We start from the raw sequence: 21,706 nt of genomic DNA, 5'->3' as shown, positions 1-21,706 counted from the left end.
GACACAGCTCTCTAACTCCCTCGCTGACACATCCCCTCCCTCGCCGACACAGCTCTATAACTCCCTCGCTGACACATCTCCTCCCTCGCCGACACAGCTCTCTAACTCCCTCGCTGACACATCCCCTCCCTCGTCGACACAGCTCTCTAACTCCCTCGCTGACACATCTCCTCCCTCACCGACACATCTCCTACCTCGCCGACACAGCTCTCTAACTCCCTCGCTGACACATCCCCTCCCTCGCCGACACAGCTCTCTATCTCCCTCGCTGACACATCTCCTCCCTCACTGACACATCTCCTCCCTCGCCGACACAGCTCTCTAACTCCCTCGCTGACACATCCCCTCCCTCGCCGACACAGCTCTCTAACTCCCTCGCTGACACATCTCCTCCCTCGCCGACACAGCTCTCTATCTCCCTCGCTGACACATCTCCTCCCTCGCCGACACAGCTCTCTAACTCCCTCGCTGAAACATCCCCTCCCTCGCCGACACAGCTCTCTAACTCCCTCGCTGACACATCCCCTCCCTCGCCGACACAGCTCTCTAACTCCCTCGCTGACACATCTCCTCCCTCGCCGACACAGCTCTCTATCTCCCTCGCTGACACATCTCCTCCCTCGCCGACACAGCTCTCTAACTCCCTCGCTGAAACATCCCCTCCCTCGCCGACACAGCTCTCTAACTCCCTCGCTGACACATCTCCTCCCTCGCCGACACAGCTCTCTAACTCCCTCGCTGACACATCTCCTCCCTCGCTGAAACATCCCCTCCCTCGCCGACACAGCTCTCTAACTCCCTCGCTGACACATCCCCTCCCTCGCCGACACAGCTCTCTAACTCCCTCGCTGACACATCTCCTCCCTCACTGACACATCCCCTCCCTCGCCGACACAGCTCTCTAACTCCCTCGCTGACACATCCCCTCCCTCGCCGACACAGCTCTCTAACTCCCTCGCTGACACATCTCCTCCCTCACCGACACATCTCCTCCCTCGCCGACACAGCTCTCTAACTCCCTCGCTGACACATCCCCTCCCTCGCCGACACAGCTCTCTATCTCCCTCGCTGACACATCTCCTCCCTCACTGACACATCTCCTCCCTCCCCGACACAGCTCTCTAACTCCCTCGCTGACACATCTCCTCCCTCACCGACACATCTCCTCCCTCGCCGACACAGCTCTCTAACTCCCTCGCTGACACATCCCCTCCCTCGCCGACACAGCTCTCTAACTCCCTCGCTGACACATCCCCTCCCTCGCCGACACAGCTCTCTAACTCCCTCGCTGACACATCCCCTCCCTCGCCGACACAGCTCTCTATCTCCCTCGCTGACACATCTCCTCCCTCACTGACACATCTCCTCCCTCGCCGACACAGCTCTCTAACTCCCTCGCTGACACATCCCCTCCCTCGCCGACACAGCTCTCTAACTCCCTCGCTGACACATCCCCTCCCTCACCGACACAGCTCTCTAACTCCCTCGCTGACACATCCCCTCCCTCGCCGACACAGCTCTCTAACTCCCTCGCTGACACATCCCCTCCCTCGCCGACACAGCTCTCTATCTCCCTCGCTGACACATCTCCTCCCTCACTGACACATCTCCTCCCTCGCCGACACAGCTCTCTAACTCCCTCGCTGACACATCCCCTCCCTCGCCGACACAGCTCTCTAACTCCCTCGCTGACACATCCCCTCCCTCGCCGACACAGCTCTCTAACTCCCTCGCTGACACATCTCCTCCCTCACTGACACATCCCCTCCCTCGCCGACACAGCTCTCTAACTCCCTCGCTGACACATCCCCTCCCTCGCCGACACAGCTCTCTAACTCCCTCGCTGACACATCTCCTCCCTCGCCGACACAGCTCTCTATCTCCCTCGCTGACACATCTCCTCCCTCGCCGACACAGCTCTCTAACTCCCTCGCTGAAACATCCCCTCCCTCGCCGACACAGCTCTCTAACTCCCTCGCTGACACATCTCCTCCCTCGCCGACACAGCTCTCTAACTCCCTCGCTGACACATCTCCTCCCTCGCTGAAACATCCCCTCCCTCGCCGACACAGCTCTCTAACTCCCTCGCTGACACATCCCCTCCCTCGCCGACACAGCTCTCTAACTCCCTCGCTGACACATCTCCTCCCTCACTGACACATCCCCTCCCTCGCCGACACAGCTCTCTAACTCCCTCGCTGACACATCCCCTCCCTCGCCGACACAGCTCTCTAACTCCCTCGCTGACACATCTCCTCCCTCACCGACACATCTCCTCCCTCGCCGACACAGCTCTCTAACTCCCTCGCTGACACATCCCCTCCCTCGCCGACACAGCTCTCTATCTCCCTCGCTGACACATCTCCTCCCTCACTGACACATCTCCTCCCTCCCCGACACAGCTCTCTAACTCCCTCGCTGACACATCTCCTCCCTCACCGACACATCTCCTCCCTCGCCGACACAGCTCTCTAACTCCCTCGCTGACACATCCCCTCCCTCGCCGACACAGCTCTCTAACTCCCTCGCTGACACATCCCCTCCCTCGCCGACACAGCTCTCTAACTCCCTCGCTGACACATCCCCTCCCTCGCCGACACAGCTCTCTATCTCCCTCGCTGACACATCTCCTCCCTCACTGACACATCTCCTCCCTCGCCGACACAGCTCTCTAACTCCCTCGCTGACACATCCCCTCCCTCGCCGACACAGCTCTCTAACTCCCTCGCTGACACATCCCCTCCCTCGCCGACACAGCTCTCTAACTCCCTAGCTGACACATCCCCTCCCTCGCCGACACAGCTCTCTAACTCCCTCGCTGACACATCCCCTCCCTCGCCGACACAGCTCTCTATCTCCCTCGCTGACACATCTCCTCCCTCACCGACACATCTCCTCCCTCGCCGACACAGCTCTCTAACTCCCTCGCTGACACATCTCCTCCCTCACCGACACATCTCCTCCCTCGCCGACACAGCTCTCTAACTCCCTCGCTGACACATCTCCTCCCTCACTGACACATCCCCTCCCTCGCCGACACAGCTCTCTAACTCCCTCGCTGACACATCCCCTCCCTCGCCGACACAGCTCTCTAACTCCCTCGCTGACACATCCCCTCCCTCGCCGACACAGCTCTCTAACTCCCTCGCTGACACATCTCCTCCCTCACTGACACATCCCCTCCCTCGCCGACACAGCTCTCTAACTCCCTCGCTGACACATCCCCTCCCTCGCCGACACAGCTCTCTAACTCCCTCGCTGACACATCTCCTCCCTCACCGACACATCTCCTCCCTCGCCGACACAGCTCTCTAACTCCCTCGCTGACACATCTCCTCCCTCACCGACACATCTCCTCCCTCGCCGACACAGCTCTCTAACTCCCTCGCTGACACATCTCCTCCCTCACTGACACATCTCCTCCCTCCCCGACACAGCTCTCTAACTCCCTCGCTGACACATCTCCTCCCTCACCGACACATCTCCTCCCTCGCCGACACAGCTCTCTAACTCCCTCGCTGACACATCCCCTCCCTCGCCGACACAGCTCTCTAACTCCCTCGCTGACACATCCCCTCCCTCGCCGACACAGCTCTCTAACTCCCTCGCTGACACATCCCCTCCCTCGCCGACACAGCTCTCTATCTCCCTCGCTGACACATCTCCTCCCTCACTGACACATCTCCTCCCTCGCCGACACAGCTCTCTAACTCCCTCGCTGACACATCCCCTCCCTCGCCGACACAGCTCTCTAACTCCCTCGCTGACACATCTCCTCCCTCACTGACACATCCCCTCCCTCGCCGACACAGCTCTCTAACTCCCTCGCTGACACATCCCCTCCCTCGCCGACACAGCTCTCTAACTCCCTCGCTGACACATCTCCTCCCTCACCGACACATCTCCTCCCTCGCCGACACAGCTCTCTAACTCCCTCGCTGACACATCCCCTCCCTCGCCGACACAGCTCTCTATCTCCCTCGCTGACACATCTCCTCCCTCACTGACACATCTCCTCCCTCGCCGACACAGCTCTCTAACTCCCTCGCTGACACATCCCCTCCCTCGCCGACACAGCTCTCTATCTCCCTCGCTGACACATCTCCTCCCTCACTGACACATCTCCTCCCTCGCCGACACAGCTCTCTAACTCCCTCGCTGACACATCTGCTCCCTCCTCGCCGACACAGCTCTCTATCTCCCTCGCTGACACATCTCCTCCCTCGCCGACACAGCTCTCTAACTCCCTCGCTGACACATCTCCTCCCTCGCCGACACAGCTCTCTATCTCCCTCGCTGACACATCTCCTCCCTCGCCGACACAGCTCTCTAACTCCCTCGCTGACACATCCCCTCCCTCGCCGACACAGCTCTCTATCTCCCTCGCTGACACATCTCCTCCCTCGCCGACACAGCTCTGTAACTCCCTCGCTGACACATCCCCTCCCTCGCCGACACAGCTCTCTATCTCCCTCGCTGACACATCTCCTCCCTCGCCGACACAGCTCTCTAACTCCCTCGCTGACACATCTCCTCCCTCGCCGACACAGCTCTCTAACTCCCTCGCTGACACATCTCCTCCTCGCCGACACAGCTTTCTATCTCCCTCGCTGACACATCTCCTCCCTCGCCGACACAGCTCTCTAACTCCCTCGCTGACACATCCCCTCCCTCGCCGACACAGCTCTCTATCTCCCTCGCTGACACATCTCCTCCCTCGCCGACACAGCTCTCTAACTCCCTCGCTGACACATCTCCTCCCTCGCCGACACAGCTCTCTAACTCCCTCGCTGACACATCTCCTCCCTCGCCGACACAGCTCTCTAACTCCCTCGCTGACACATCCCCTCCCTCGCCGACACAGCTCTCTATCTCCCTCGCTGACACATCTCCTCCCTCGCCGACACAGCTCTCTAACTCCCTCGCTGACACATCTCCTCCCTCGCCGACACAGCTGTCTAACTCCCTCGCTGACACATCTGCTCCCTCCTCGCCGACACAGCTCTCTAACTCCCTCGCTGACACATCCCCTCCCTCGCCGACACAGCTCTCTATCTCCCTCGCTGACACATCTCCTCCCTCGCCGACACAGCTCTCTAACTCCCTCGCTGACACATCTCCTCCCTCGCCGACACAGCTCTCTAACTCCCTCGCTGACACATCTCCTCCCTCGCCGACACAGCTGTCTAACTCCCTCGCTGACACATCCCCTCCCTCGCCGACACAGCTCTCTAACTCCCTCGCTGACACATCCCCTCCCTCGCCGACACAGCTCTCTATCTCCCTCGCTGACACATCTCCTCCCTCGCCGACACAGCTCTCTAACTCCCTCGCTGACACATCCCCTCCCTCGCCGACACAGCTCTCTAACTCCCTCGCTGACACATCCCCTCCCTCGCCGACACAGCTCTCTATCTCCCTCGCTGACACATCTCCTCCCTCGCCGACACAGCTCTCTAACTCCCTCGCTGACACATCCCCTCCCTCGCCGACACAGCTCTCTATCTCCCTCGCTGACACATCTCCTCCCTCGCCGACACAGCTCTCTAACTCCCTCGCTGACACATCTGCTCCCTCCTCGCCGACACAGCTCTCTAACTCCCTCGCTGACACATCCCCTCCCTCGCCGACACAGCTCTCTATCTCCCTCGCTGACACATCTCCTCCCTCGCCGACACAGCTCTCTAACTCCCTCGCTGACACACCTACATCCCTCGCCGACACACATCCCTCCCTCCCTCGCCGACACAGCTTCCTCTGTTCCACGTGTGCGTTATCTGCTGAGTAGGGTATTCGAGAACCGTAACTGATTTTCAGAACTGGGAATTTCGGTACTAATCTTCAACCGAACCGAGAATTCCTGGTACTTTCGGTACTAGATAGTTATTTTGTTTTATTTAATGGTGCAGCAGTCGGTGATTGAAATAGCAATAGTTAGTTATGAACGATTAAACACTTTTATTGACCATATGAAAAAATATATATAAATATTGGTGTTTTAATTAAATATTGCAAAATGTATCTACTAACATGATCAAATCACTTTATTCCCAGCCTTACTCTCAGTATTTAGCTTTAAAAAAAAAATTAAACAAATAATCATTTTTAACGCATGCAAAATCACGTAAGTATTAACTTAACATAACATTAATCCTTTTCGTAACACACTTCAAACAGAGGAAATAGTTATTTAAAGAACCACAGGCACAAAGCAGTCCGGACACCAACCAGCGACTGAAGAGTGGAGACTAAATGCCCCCAAACCCCCTCTCCATTTACCATCGCCTAACCACAGGAGAGTATCACATGAAAGTAACCTTAGTGCGCAATAAAAATTGAATTTTATGCTGTCGATGTCGAGTCCCTTAAGTACCGAAATAACCGGGAATCGATTTTACATTTATGTTTACGGTACTTTCGGAACCGGGATTTCCCGGTTCTGAACCCGTACTGCTGACTTACAGAAATTCCCAACTGGGCTACTTTTCATTAGATACGTAATTGGTCGAAGGCTTTCTCATTGGCTCAAATACCACCAGATTATCTGTTTATCCAATATTATAAGCTGATCAAATATATGATTATTTGTATTTTTAGCGTATTGCGAGATGAATCCGCGAATATTTCTGATCTCTACAGATACAGCACTGTTCGAACAACCATAGTGTCCGGATTAAATACAATTTCTTGGACATACGCCATTGCAGTTTTGTCACTGTTTGCCATAGGAAACATTTTAAAATAAAAAATAAGAGATAAACATAAAAACATAAACCCACAGAAAATAACCCTAAAAAATCGTATGTAACACAGTATCATATGGAGTATGTCCCAGAAATTTAATTACATAAAAATTTCCCATTACATGAATTATTTAAAGAACGCATAGGTCATGGCAATTGTTTTTTGGAAAGTGTTTCTAATTGTGTTAATTTTTTTCTGTGAAATAAATCAGAATGAATTTAAATACCTATGAAGTTCGTTAAATAATGCTGTTTAAATTCTTCATCAGCTTGAAGAACATTTTAGCAGCGTGTGCGCGCAGGTTCCATTGCCAGAGGTCTCATTGATCCGTGAATGTTCCCAGTCCTCGCCCGTGGCAAACAACGTGCTGAACTTGCTCACTTCAGCGCTCGCCAGTTCGTCAAACGATCACGGCAGGAGCGCCACTGTCACCTGAGGTCTGGCAACACCGCTCACTTCAGCGCTCGCCAGTTCGTCAAACTATCAAGGCAGGAGCGCCACTGTCACCTGAGGTCTGGCAACACCGCTCACTTCAGCGCATCCCAGTTCGTCAAACGATCACGGCAGGAGCGCCACTGTCACCTGATGTCTGGCAACACCGCTCACTTCAGCGCATCCCAGTTCGTCAAACGATCACGGCAGGAGCACCACTGTCACCTGATGTCTGGAAACACCGCTCACTTCAGAGCATCCCAGTTCGTCAAACGATCACGGCAGGAGCGCCACTGTCACCTGAGGTCTGGCAACACCGCTCACTTCAGCGCATCCCAGTTCGTCAAACGATCACGGCAGGAGCGCCACTGTCACCTGATGTCTGGCAACACCGCTCACTTCAGCGCATCCCAGTTCGTCAAACGATCACGGCAGGAGCGCCACTGTCACCTGATGTCTGGCAACACCGCTCACTTCAGCGCATCCCAGTTCGTCAAACGATCACGGCAGGAGCACCACTGTCACCTGAGGTCTGGCAACACCGCTCACTTCAGCGCATCCCAGTTCGTCAAACGATCACGGCAGGAGCGCCACTGTCACCTGATGTCTGGCAACACCGCTCACTTCAGCGCATCCCAGTTCGTCAAACGATCACGGCAGGAGCACCACTGTCACCTGAGGTCTGGCAACACCGCTCACTTCAGCGCATCCCAGTTCGTCAAACGATCAAGGCAGGAGCACCACTGTCACCTGATGTCTGGCAATACCGCTCACTTCAGCGCATCCCAGTTCGTCAAACGATCACGGCAGGAGCGCCACTGTCACCTGAGGTCTGGCAACACCGCTCACTTCAGCGCATCTCAATTCGTCAAACGATCACGGCAGGAGCGCCACTGTCACCTGAGGTCTGGCAACACCGCTCACTTCAGCGCATCTCAGTTCGTCAAACGATCACGGCAGGAGCGCCACTGTCACCTGAGGTCTGGCAACACCGTTCAGTCTACGCGTGGTCGCTTATAACTGCTCCCACGCCGCTTGTCTTCTTCCATCAGTTGGTTAAATTCAAATTCTCATAACAATGTATGTTATTTTGACTCTCACGGCTGTTGGAAATGTTCAGTGGGGCATGTTTATTTCTGAGCGTGTATTTCCATGACCCGATAAGTTCTGTTTCCCCCAACCCATCCATTCCGTGAGTGTTCCGTTCAAGCAACTCTCACACGTTCCCTTATAGGTTGTACTGAAACTGCGTTCTCAGCGGCTCAAGTGCAGTCATAACTGCGCAGCGTCCGCGTCCCAGAGCCCACGAAGGGGCGGACTGTTTCCAAACCTTAGAAATGGTCTTTCTCCCACGAAAGATCACTGCGTCCCCAGCGAGTGTGTGACTGTACCTCGGACTCTACTCTCTAGGCGTGATGGAGTCGACCTGCTCTCTAGCATCGCTAGTGCTCCCTCACTTTTGCTCCTGTCGAGTGTTGGAGTCACCTAGTCTAAGTGTCCCGCCTCTGTTCCACGCGGCGGTCGATGGGTTTCCTCAGCATACTCGCGTTTTCCCCACCCAATCATTCTGTCAACGCTGCATTCTCATCACTAGAGACCGGAAAATTTCGCGGGTTCAATGACCTCCAGGATAGACTCCACTATCCTCTACACACTCGGGCAAATGCCAACTGTTCATTGGCTGTTGACTTGTGAGTCATCTCGACTGGGCAGCCTGTGATTCGACACTTCTACGAGTGAGGGTCTCTAATTAGCCCTCATTACTCCAGATTAACAGTGAACCAACGGCAGAAGCAGCACTAAGGTATAATTATTTGAATTGTAGCATTTCACGAAATGAATCCGCGAATTTTTCCGGTCTCTACTCATCACAGCTCTCCTCACCGTCTCTAATGACCACACTGTAGACGATATCCCGAACACATGTACGTTGTGCATATCTTCGGACAAAACCACATCCTTCAAAACAGCTCGAATTTTTTCTAGTGGTGTCTGTTAACGAAAATCATTTAAGAATGCGCTGAAGGCTGTATTCGATAGAAGAGTGAAAAGAGCTAAAAATAGGCATGAAACTCCCAATAGAGACTCTTGAAAGCACTCAAAGTACTTGTATTACACCTTTGTCTTATTTTACTCCGCACATTAAGATTATGGTTACATCTAAAATATCATAGTTTTTCCTATGCAGTTTGCAGCCTCGCGCTTAGAGACGACACCGTGCTAGAAGCACCAGCGAGCTTCGCACTTATCATCTCGCCTCACTTACACAACAAAAATGATAATGCATTCCAGTTCTGTAAGCCACTACGCCACGAACACAGGCCCCGGAAACAGGATGTCCCATTTACCGCAGGAAACAGGATGTCCTATTTAACGCTGGAGCACTTACAGGTATCATAGCACTAAGTATCGGCACTAAGTAGTTGTGTTTACGTTGATGTAAGTGCGGGCAGATGTTAAACGTGATGACCATCTTCCATTTTTTAAACGCAATCTTCAGATTTTAAGTGGTGATTTTTGTGAACTGTGGTGTCTTAAGGTAAAACATCCTTTAATGTACAAGTTATGTTTATGACAAGATACTTCCTCACAAATACAGATGCGACCACATTTTTTTTTCTAGTTTGGTGTTTGATGACGCGTATGGTAAGTTCATCATTCGTGTTTATGTGCTTTAAGTTACGTCTGCAGTTGTTTTAGTTCAATTAATATTTCCACGTTTTCTTTGGAAACATTAATTTGGTGTACATCACTTAATAATGAGAGTCCATGTAGATGTTTGAAATTGGGTGTTGGGATAGTTGCATACCTGCCAGGTGTCGAAGTATGTATTTTGTTCTAAATTTTATATTTTCTGGTCGCGGAAACGGTGGGGTATAGGGTAGTACAACAAAGCGACTTTCTCCACTTCTTTTGCCATATATATTATTAATATATATTAATCATTTTTTTGAATCTACATTCTTCCCGCATCATATATATATGAGAAACATGAGTGGTAACCTAAATTAGTTTTCCATTAAAAATTTTTACTTCAGCGACAAGACCTGCAGTGTTGGTATGAATTTATTCAGTTAGACATAATCCAAATTCTTGGTGTTTCATCATAAATGGTTTATTATTTTCAAAAAAGACTGGTTCAGAGGCAACTTTAAAGGCGTATTACAGTCTTGGTAAGCATTTTAAGCCATATGTCATTTGTGTGAATATGTGTGTGTGTTTTCAAATTATTTTTACGTGATGAATATACAGCTGAAATGTTTCGGTTGAATTCAGACTCACTGTGTATATATTCTTCATACTGCTATGGTTGGTATAACAGTGCGCATTTGTGTTTAGAGGAATGTATACATCCAGTAGTGCAGTAACTACGTTCTCACTGATTCGTTCAAAATAGAAAATCCACCACTTATCAGTTATAGAAAGATCCACAATCATTTAATGGATGGATTCACTTATCTTGTGTATACATCATCAAGCCTCTTTACAGCGCCCATTGGTCGATAGGTTACATTCACTGGCAGGTTACACGTGATTGGCTAACCACATCTTCACCTGTATACAACTGGCTCAGGGTTGCCAACAGCACTGTAGTTCAGTCACCAACGTCGAGCCACCTTGCTGCCAGTGAACCCACTATAAATTAGTGGCATTATTTATTGACTATATTATGTGAATATAAATGAAAATGTTCGTTCTTTCAAAATCTTAAATCCCCCAAATTTCTTCACCGATTGTTTTGAAATTTTGTCACAATGTTGTATTCGAATACGCGCGTGTTTTATGTACCAGTGACAGGTAAAAATATAAATAGGTGAAACATAGAATTTTAATATTTTCATTGTTTTAGAGTGACATATGTAGAAATACAGATACATAGAAGAGAGATATAATGAGAGATATATGGTGAGATTAAGAATAAAGAAATATAAAGAGAGATAGATTGAGTCACGGATAATTAGAGAGAGGCGTTGTATATATGTACCTACTTATAACAAATTACAAAAATTAATTGATTGAGGCATTGTAGCATGTCTGCTACCCCTAGATTATTTATTTTTATTTTAGCTTTGTAAGCCCGGAAAGTGTTATTAAATCATTGGCATTTTTTATGTTTAGTTTAGTTTTGTTTACAATATTCAAATATTTTAATTGGCCATTAGAGGCGGGCCGAAAGCCATTGTGTTAGTCAGCTTTAGAAAGTTTTGTATTAATTTATTCATAATTTTTAATTTGATTTACTATTATTAGTTTTATTTATTGACTGGTTTATTTAAGCAACACATTCTGGGCATTAGCTAGTCATAATAAACAAGCTGTTGGAAACATGACCGCGGTGTGCCTGAGCGCAACATGTGGCCATATCCACTCTGTGTTAACTCGTGCCCAGCCCCTGCTTGAAACAGAGCAGAGACGGCGCCTGCAGCTTATGCAGCCCCGCTCGCGAGTCGCGCGTGGCGGGTGGCCTACATGCACGCACTAGAGGAGGGGAGGGGGCTGACCGTTCCTCCTCCCCCCCTCATCCACGAACATGTCCGCGCTGCCCTTCAATCCCCCTACTCATACATGGCGCGGTCACCCCCGCCCCCTCCCGCCCTGAAGGTGCGTGCGGCGAGCACCGGAGGTCAAACACGCCCGGCCTTGAGCTACGCGCTCCGCATCACGCCACGGGGTGTGTCAAGGCTTTGAATATATATACTGTATAGAAGTCGCGAGTGGATAGGATTTACTCTACGTTTTTCAGAAGCGTATAATGAGCAGCTTGGGAACTTCACCGCTGCAGTGCGCTGCCGTTATCGTCTTAGTTGTTATTTATGCGTTAGAGCGCAGTACTGTAGGGCCGCGACGTCTTGGCGTGTCGTTTTGCGGGGAAGCGGGGAAGAGTAAATGAGAGGGGAAGCAGCTGCGCGCGCACATCAGCCGCTATGCGGTTCATAGCAAAAACATCAGGCGCCACGCTCAAAGTCTGAAGTGATCAATGGAGCCCGACGCAGGACATTCAAGATACAATAAAGTAATACATAGTGGGGAGAGGGGAATTATAATTAGTGTAATCAAGTGTTGTGATGAAGCTGCCAACAAATGTCTGCTAGTACCTCTTGCAAAAGCAACCGAAAGAGCTGCGCGATACACAGGTATAAGCCAAAGATCAGTTTCGCGCATCCGAAAACACAACAGAGAGACGCCAAATAAAAAACAAACAACAACATTATACGTTTTTAAACGCATTCCCCGTAATTTCACCCGCGGTTTGTTTGTTTTGCATTTGGCAATTTTCCAAACTTTCTGCACCGCTTGTTAGAATATTTGTTAGCTACAAGTGTAGCCAATATTGCTACACATTATATTGCATTATATTACATGATATTATATTACGCTATATTACATTACATACATTATACAAACACATACATTATATATTGCATTATATATTTTATTATATATATGATTTTATGATATATATTATTTATTTACAATTTATATGTTTATATTTACATATATGTAACACTCCTTTATTTGACCGTGAAACAGCCTCTCGTGTTTAATTATTCATTTCAAGCCAAAAAAAAAAAAAAAAAAGGGAAACGTTTGTTGTCAGTTGATGATTTTGATAGAAGTGCGATCAGAGACACTAGCCACGAATTTTATGCAGTAAAAAAAGTGGTTCCCACAACAAGAAAATTACTGCCAGTTTTGAAAGAAAAAATCGAATTGAGTTGGGGAATGACATCGCTGCGTTAAATACTCAAATAAATGGGTTTTGTGTGGGAAAGAAGCCAAAATAAGCGAATACTTCTTCTCGAAAGATCTGACGTTGTTGCTTGGTGCAGTGGCGTAGCCAGGATTTGTGTATGGGGGGTGTTAAGAAGTATGGGGCCCCCTCCCCTCCGTATTAAAGCGGGGGGTCCGGGGGTCCTCCCCCGGGAAAATTTGGATTTTAAGGTGTAAAATAGTGCTATTTTAGCAGTTTTCTGTACTTAAATTTAAATATTGTAATGGTATTTTTTTTATTAATTTTAATATGAAATTTGTTTGAGTGATGAATAAGAAATTAATTAAAGATTTTGTGCTAAGGGGGGGGGGGGGTTGAACCCCTAACCACCCCCCCCCCCCCTGGCTACGCCCCTGGCTTGGTGATCACAGTACCTGACTCAGATGAAACAGTGCAGGGAGGCTGGGAAGAAGATATTTGACATGGATTAATCCTGGGTTGACACTTATTTAACCTTTCAGAAATATTGGCAAAAGAAAGGTGACTTTGAAGGTGTAATGGCAACAGGAAATGCACAGACTGATAGTTGTAAGCGTTGGTTCTAGGAGGGCTTCCTTCCCGGAGCCTCTCTTGTTTATAAAGCAAGCACAACAACAGGAAACTATAAAATACGCGAGGATGGTTTGTTATAAATATGGTTTTCGGCCCGCTCGAAATGACTAAAATGGTTCTTTCAGAGTGCTGTTATGGAAAAAATACCAACCCGTGTGCATAAAAGTGGTAAGGTTCTTGAAGTGCGTGAAAGTGTCATGGCGATCGTCTTCACATTTCAGCCAAACCAAATGGAAAATAAAGCATCAGCGAGGGAGTTACATGCAAGTCATAATTAATTGTATTTCCTACAGCAACCTACAATTACAAATTTAGTTCTTAACTTTAAAGAATTGTATAGCTATGTTTAACTATGTTTAATTAAGCTGCCCAGTCGAGCAAATGGTGCACTACCTTTAAATAATAAATTACCGTAAAACATTATCGCATCTTTGTATCATTAAGATCTGCGCTGTGTTGCACCGTACGTGAGATTGTTCTCGACCAATGTTTTCGGAACGGCATGAAGACTTCCAGGCCGTTGCTATCTGCGGAGCAGACAAGGCGGGACGTGTCGATTACAAGGTCGCTGAGCTCTAGGGAGTCCACCCGCCAAGACGTCGCGGCCCTACAGTACTGTCGCCCGCTGTCATTCCCTGCACCCCTCATCCATCATTCACTGCAGCTCAACGTCGTTCAAGAGGAGGGGGAAGGGTTGTCTGAAGAGTTCGACACTTGTCCGCTAGGGACCACCACAAGTCGATGCCCTAGAGATGGTGGTGATTGCAGCGGTGAATTAACCAACTACCTCAAAACCGTATTAGAATTGTTAACCTGGGCTGGCGACTTCTATACAGTATATATATTCAAAGGTCAAGGCGACCACTTATCAGAGCGTAACGAAAAAGTGCAACGCTCGGGGTGAAGGTGAACATGGTTGCGAGGGGGGGGGGGGGGAGGGGAAGAAAAATAAGACTCTTTACAAGTGTTTTGTCGTCATGTTTGTTGCAGTGGTGCACCTACAGAGTGAACTTTCATTGTGTATGTATGTACTTTATTGTTCGATGTCATCGTTCAAGTTAAAAGATTGAATTTTTTAATTTCATCATTATTTGGGCCTGGAAAAATCGCTGTTTCATTTCATGATAAGATAAAAATCCCAATACGTGTAACTCTAAGCAGCTTTTACCGTTGGCACAAAGATGATAAGGAAAACTCTTGGCCAATGAAAACACCTGAACTAAAAAATAAAAAAATAAAAAATTGTGTAGGGCTGTTTCATGGACACGGCTGTGTGTTGTACGTGAATACGTGTACGTAACAGGTAATATTTTCTATACAAAATATAAAATAAGCTTACACTAAAGTTTTGTATGTGCATTCGATATATTTTGACAAGAGCTGACGATTGAAATTCAAACGTACGTCGTAGCTTCTCCGAGTTATACTAAATGGAAATCTCGAAACGCAGCAAAATGACCTAAAAATGGCGGCGCTTCCCTCTCCACCGCGCGCGATGCGTCACAGTCCTCACTTAGCGTAACGAATTCTTTGATCCTTAAGCCATCCAGTGGTGTAATTAAATTTCGGATGGAGATCATAGATATGTAGCTGCAACACCAAACTGTATCCCCCGATTTTGCTATCATTCGTTTTTTGAACTGCATCCCACTATGGAAGCAATTTTAAAGACGTATTCACGTCAAAAATTACCGAATCGCAGGCCACCCAGTTGAGAAGTCTAACCAATTGGTAGGAACCGGAAAAATTCGCGGGTTCAATGACCTGTAGGATGAACTCCATAGTTCTACGTTCACTCGGTCAAATGTCACCCACTCATTGGCTACTGTCTTGTGAGATGTCCCAACGTAGCAGCCTGTTATTCGATACATCTTTGGTTGAGTGTTTCTCATTGGCTCAGAGTCCTCCAGGTGAGTTGTGAGCCAATAGCAGAGGCAGCACTGAGGTATAACTATTTGTATTTTAGCCTATCGCGAAATGAATTCGCGAATTATTCCGGTCTCTAAGAATTACCGAATCGCAGGCCACCCAGCTGAGACTACTAACCAATTGGCTGTCACTCAACAGGAGACATCAGCCCGAGTGTAGAAGAGCGTGGGGTCACAGAAAAACGTGAATTTTCGCGGTCTTTATTTATCGCTGAGATTCCAACGCATGCGGTGGCCACTCGTGCATTTTTTTTGCTAATTTTTATTGTGCTTCACGTCTCGCCACGGAGCGACGTATCTGCTTCTTCGACTGCCACACACTCTGTTCAGAACCATCCTTCTGTTTTCCTGTAACCAACCTGCTTGTAATTAATGCATGAAATTCTTGTCATCCCGCATGTCAGTGCCCAGGGTTTTCCCCCTGTGTCTATGCAGGTTTTACCTTGGCCCAACTTATCTAGTTTTTAGTCTAGAATAGTCAGAGAGGGGAGTTAGTCATGGCGCCAATCGCTGACATGGCTGGCCAATCCCCTCCTAGCACTTGATGCATGCTACCTCTCCTGCATGGTTCATAACTAGAGACCCGAAAAATTCGCGGGTTCAACGACCTCCAGGATAGACTCCACTATCCTCTACACACTCGGACAAATGCCAACTGTTCATTGGCTGCTGACATGTGTTGTCGTCTCGACTGGGCAGCCTGTGATTCGACACTTACACGAGTGAGGGTCTCTAATTGCCCTCATTACTCCATATTAACAGTGAACCAATTGTAGAAGCAGCACTAAGGTATAATTATTTGAATTGTAGCATTTCACGAAATAATTCCGCGAATTTTTTAGGTCTCTAGACTTATCACGTAAAATTATCGTCCGTAAACCGACTTTACAGACAACCCCACTTTTTTATTTTTTTTTTATCCGTCTGTCGTCGCAAAACTTTTCGCGTCATCTGTCGTCCCATTAAGCAGCACAGAAGCTGCCGTCGCGTGTAACTGCTGGATTGTACTGGGGGCTGAAAGAAATGTGTGGCCGGCAGGTTGGCAGCAGCGCAGGAGGCGGCGGCCCAGCAGCAGCGGGCTGGTCGTGACTGCTCGCCCTCCGCAGGCCGCAGCATGGGGTCCCGAGCACAGCAGGACTCTGCAGGCTAGCAGGACTCTGCAGGCTGACGGGAGTGTGTGCCCCGCAGGTTGGCAGCAGCGCAGGAGGCGGCGGCCCAGCAGCAGCGGGCTGGTCGTGACTGCTCGCCCTCCGCAGGCCGCAGCATGGGGTCCCGAGCACAGCAGGACTCTGCGGGCACCAAGGGACCCACCTCGCTCTTCCTCTTCAGCGAGGAGAACCCCATCCGCCGCTACACCAGGTTCATCATAGAGTGGCCATATCCTTTCACCCGCCTCGTCTGGTTTACTTGCATCTGCTGCGTAGTGTGTTTCTTGACGTCAGAACTAGAGACCCGTGAATTTCGCGGATTCAATGACCTCCAATATCCTCTACACACTCGGGCAAATGCCAACTGTTCATTGGCTGTTGACTTGTGAGTCGTCTCGACTGGGTGGCCTGTGATTCGACACTTCTATGAGTGAGTGTCTCTAATTGGCCCTCAGTCCTGCAGATTAACAGAGAACCAATGACAGAAGCAACACTAAGGTATAATTATTTGAATTTTAGCATAAAACGAAATGAATCCGCGAAATTCACGGGTCTCTAGTGATAACTAGGGGCATGCACATTTCGCGAAAAGATTCTAAGAGTAGCTGAAAGTTAAAACACTGTAGCATCGTCTGTGTTTCGTGATTGGGCGAGTCTCTCTCAGGTACATGTCGACTGTTACAGCACCAATCACAGTAATTCAGTTCGGAAGCAAACGCGTCCTGAGTGGCTCGGTGAAACAAGGCAATGACTTCTCTCGCAGACGGCCGCCAATCACATGGAAGAAACCGCTGCTGCGGGTATACCTTGTTGCAGTGTAATAGCGTTCAGATTTTTTTTTCACGAAAAATGCCTGCCCCTAGTGATAACGTCTTATAAATTGATGAACGCCGGCTGCACGCACAAAAAAGTGTAACGTTCCGCCTGAGCCAAGCGTGCAAGAACCGGTTAACCACTGTGCGAAAAAATCTTCTATAATATCAAACAGGTTAAGGCGGGCTATTTAACTAATTGTTCGTGATTATATTTAAACAAATTATTTAAATTAAATTTGCAAAAAAACTTTAAATAATGTTTGAACATTAAAAGTACGCAATTTTTCACCAATGTTTTCTTATGACGTTATCACGTAAAATTATCGTCCGTAAACCGACTTTACAGACAACCCCCTTTTTTAAAATCAACTTATCGTTTATCTAGCATTTGATATGATTATGTTTGTTATCTTAACTCTACGTATACGGCATTTTATAGGAATAATTAGGTGAAAATGGAACGGAAGTCTATGAACGGAAACGTGACAAAAAAGATGGCGGACCCACTGTAACAACATAAACCCGTCTATAGTAACTTTCGATAACATTAGGGAGCATACAAAACGTATTTGTGTGCCAAATGAAACTTTATGATAGTGAAAACTTCCCCGGAATACATTTGGTAGACTAAAATAGTCATGGTAAAAAATAACAAGTTTAATAATACGTAATAAAGCTGGCATTACATTGTTATAATGCATGTTATCCTTCTAGTGCTCAAACAGGCTGGGTAGTACAGCGGTAAGAGCGCACTTATTTGCCGCATGGGCAAGTTTATTATCTGGTTCGAACCTCATCGTGGAGAAAATTATTCTTTTTTAATTGTTAAAAAAAATTAAATATAATAATGTTGATTCAGCTAAAGAAAAAAGGTTAAGGTATGTGTTTAGTAATTATTTACAGACAGATTTCAGTCATTTATGCAAAAACAAATATACTCGTACAAGCATATACTTAGTGTTACAGTAAGTATTTTTAAATGTTTCAGGTTAACATTTTAGTAATGCCGTGGAAAAAAAATCTAACGTGTGTGGAAACTTTAAAGTGTTAACTGTTTAATGAATTTTAATAAGTTTGTCAGTTTTTTTAATTAAATTCCTTGTCGAAAATCAGGTGCAAAGGCGGAGTTTAGGATTTTTTTCCCAAGGTGTTTTCGCTTTCATCAGAACCTTTTTTAATAGATAAAAATTTCCGTATGTTTCGTGCAGCCATCTTCCGGTGATGGTGGCAAGTAAAGTTGACGATTCAGGAAGCGAATTCCAGCGGTGGGCGCAGAAAGTATGTGTGTCGCGTCTAGAAATTTTGGTATGTTCCTACTTGAAAAGCGAATTTTTAATTGATCAGTATATTTATCACACTCGGTATTATTTAAAAGAATTATTCTACTTAAATTTCGTGTCCGAATTTCGTATTATTTGCAACATGAAAAACATGAAAGCACATGATTTTTTTTTTGAGGTTAGAAGTTTACACATCACTGACGAGTACTAAAGTCTAGCTCACATTTTTTTTCTGTGTATTTCTTTAGATTTCAGTTAGCCTACATATAGTGATAAATACTCAAAGTTACATGTTTCTAAGCTATTATCGTTATAACTTATCACAGTTATAAGTTAAGTGAATTTTTTCAAGAATTATAAGTTATGCCTGTTTTAGGTTGTGTGTTTCTAAGTGATGTTTGGATCCAGATAGCCACAAGCCAGAGAAGCAGCAACAGCTAGTAATGTGACGTCGTTAAGCATTGGAAATGGAATCCTATGAAGTAGCACCCGAATAATCTGCAAGGGTGTTTCCGTACAGCCTGTTGCGAAGCGCGAAAATATCGAAAACAATCGTTTGGGGCGGGGCGTGGAAGAACTTGGTTTCCCCTCTCATCGATTGCAGCGCCCCACGCGGTGGTATTTATAACGCGGCACGTGACTATTTCAACACTGCTATCTCAGGGGCGTCTCGGCGCGGACGCCACCCGTCACGCGCATCACGTGACCTCCTGGGAGACCACTGTCCGGCCATCAACAGCACAGTGAGCCGAGACACGGCGGAAACACCCGAGTGCAGCCGAGCGCCGGCGGGCAGACACTAGTGCTCCCGAGCGGACGAGAACCGGTGTATTCATCGTGATGTGACTCGCTTTGGCGGTACATATACTATAATTGGAACGATACAGAGAATATTAGCATGGCCCCTGCTCAATCTCCTGAGCGGTGCAGTAACGCACTTGGCTGGAACGGAGTGAATTATAACAAATAAGACCATGTGTTTGAATATGAACTTGCAAGATGCACGTCCGTAGGGATGGCAAAATCTTTTCCAACACATCGATGAATCGGTCTTTTGATGTATTGCTCGAATTATATCGATAGGCCTACCAATAAAATCAAATCATTATTATGTTCTTTCAATTTCATTCCATCTACTGCACGTGGTAACCACATACTCAAAGAGATGAGTGTGTGTGTGTGTATGTGTGTGTGTGTTAAAATGGAAAAATCACACAACACCTTAAATTTCCAAAATTTGATACAATACATGATTTTTATTAATTTAAAAGATTAACATTGTGATAATGTTAGGGGTGGGGACATCAACTAAAAAATGTTTGGGTGAAAACATCTCATTAGGGTGCTACTGAGAGACAAACGACATCATTAAAGTAACAATAAGAAGGCTGTCATCGCAACATTGCACAATAATTTTGATGCATCAGTTTATTATAATACACAAACTTTTATGATTTACTTATTATAAAATTATTATTTAGTATATGTTGTATTAAGTTCTTGATACATCAAAACTAATATAAAGAACTCGCATAACACATTACAACAATGAAGAGACTGAATACCAATATAAAATCAGTTACTATAAATACGTCCACATGAATACTTTGTCACCAGTAACTGCCCTTGACCTGTCACTGCATTGCAATGCTTCAACTTACCAAACTATGAAGTTTGACGCTGACCGCCGATCTCCCTCGGGTCGCACATGCCGCTAAGCCTCATCAACGTCTCAGACGAGCGTGTGCAACGAACGCGTCCCGGGGTAGCCTAGTGCAGCGTAGTGCAGCGAGAAGAACGACCTCGAGGTTGATGAGTCAATAGCCGCCCGTGTGGCTCCTCCCCCGTGCCATGTGGCTATCAATCCGTTCCCAAACTTTATTATGTTTTGCTTCAATTGTTGATTATTAATCAAAAATCTCATAATCACTTGTCTTTCTTATTTAATTAAAGATTAAACATTCATGTATCCTTATCTAGACACAGACCAGATGATGACAAGTTCCTTAGCATTAACTCCAATAATTTTTTTTGGCCACCTTTTAAATAATATTTTTTTTTTTCCGAAACCTTCTGTCTACCATTTTATTATTGTTTCTATCAAAAATTATTTACAGATTATTTTATTAAAAAATGTTTTTACTTGAAAGAGATTATTTCATTGAAATTCGATACATCGGAACAAAATATTGATAGAAAATATTTCAACTAAAATATCGATACCAAAGTATCGATATTTTAATCATGAATATCGATATTTCCGATATATTCATATATCGTTGTTATCTCTATGCGAGTGCCGAGTGGTCGTTGCATGCATAGAAGCATTCGGTCTACCTTTTTATTATTGTTTCTATTAAAAATTATTTACAGATTATTTTAATATTTTTTTTTTTTTTTTTTTTTTTTTTTACTTGAAAGAGATTATTTCATTGAGATTCGATACATCGGAACAAAATATTGATAGAAAATGTTGCAACTAAAATATCGATACTAAATTATCGATATTTGAATCATGAATGTCGATCTATCCCATATATTGATAATATATCAATTTGATATATCGGTTGCATGAAAGCGAAATTGTTGGGGATGTAGGCGTATGCTGTAACTTCTAAATATATTATTGTTAATTTTGCATTTAACCTTAATCATATTTAGTGTTGAGCAACATGAATACAATGTGACCAATATTACTATTTATGAATTTCTTGAATCAGTTACCATTGTTATTTACGTACTTTTAACTCGCGTGATACACATATAAGTGGAAATGGCTGTGCGGTGAAAGGCGTATGTTTTCCAATCCAGAGGTCCGAGCTGTCATGGTTCGAATCACCGCGGTACAACGGATTTTTCTGTCTGTAGTTAGTCATACAGAGTACTGCCTACTTAATTAAAAACAAATTTGTTCACACACAGAAATATTATCTAGAACGGAGCAAGTCGGTATGATGATGGTCCTGCATTGAATGACCCGCGTTCGAATCTGGGTCCGGTCGTACATTGATTTAGGTTAACAATGGTTTCCCGA

General features: G+C 46.6%; 1 protein-coding gene and 1 pseudogene across 1 annotated transcript in view; both read left to right on the top strand.

Moving 5' to 3' along the window:
- Positions 1 to 21,706, top strand: part of LOC134531463 (voltage-dependent calcium channel type A subunit alpha-1) — a 362,182-nt gene that overhangs the window by 150,450 nt on the left and 190,026 nt on the right. Inside the window, exon 2 of the mRNA XM_063367179.1 lies at positions 16,618 to 16,806. Coding sequence (XP_063223249.1) covers positions 16,694 to 16,806 — 113 coding nt within the window. The 5' untranslated portion in view covers positions 16,618 to 16,693. The remainder of the gene's footprint in view (positions 1 to 16,617; positions 16,807 to 21,706) is intronic.
- On the top strand, positions 19,515 to 19,585 carry LOC134528661 (U6 spliceosomal RNA; annotated as a pseudogene).

The sequence above is a fragment of the Bacillus rossius genome, chromosome 1 (genome assembly GCF_032445375.1).
Source record: "Bacillus rossius redtenbacheri isolate Brsri chromosome 1, Brsri_v3, whole genome shotgun sequence".
In the NCBI taxonomy this organism is placed as follows: Eukaryota; Metazoa; Arthropoda; class Insecta; order Phasmatodea; family Bacillidae; genus Bacillus; species Bacillus rossius.
Note: the sequence above shows the minus strand (reverse complement) of the source record. Positions and strands in the feature narration are given on the sequence as shown.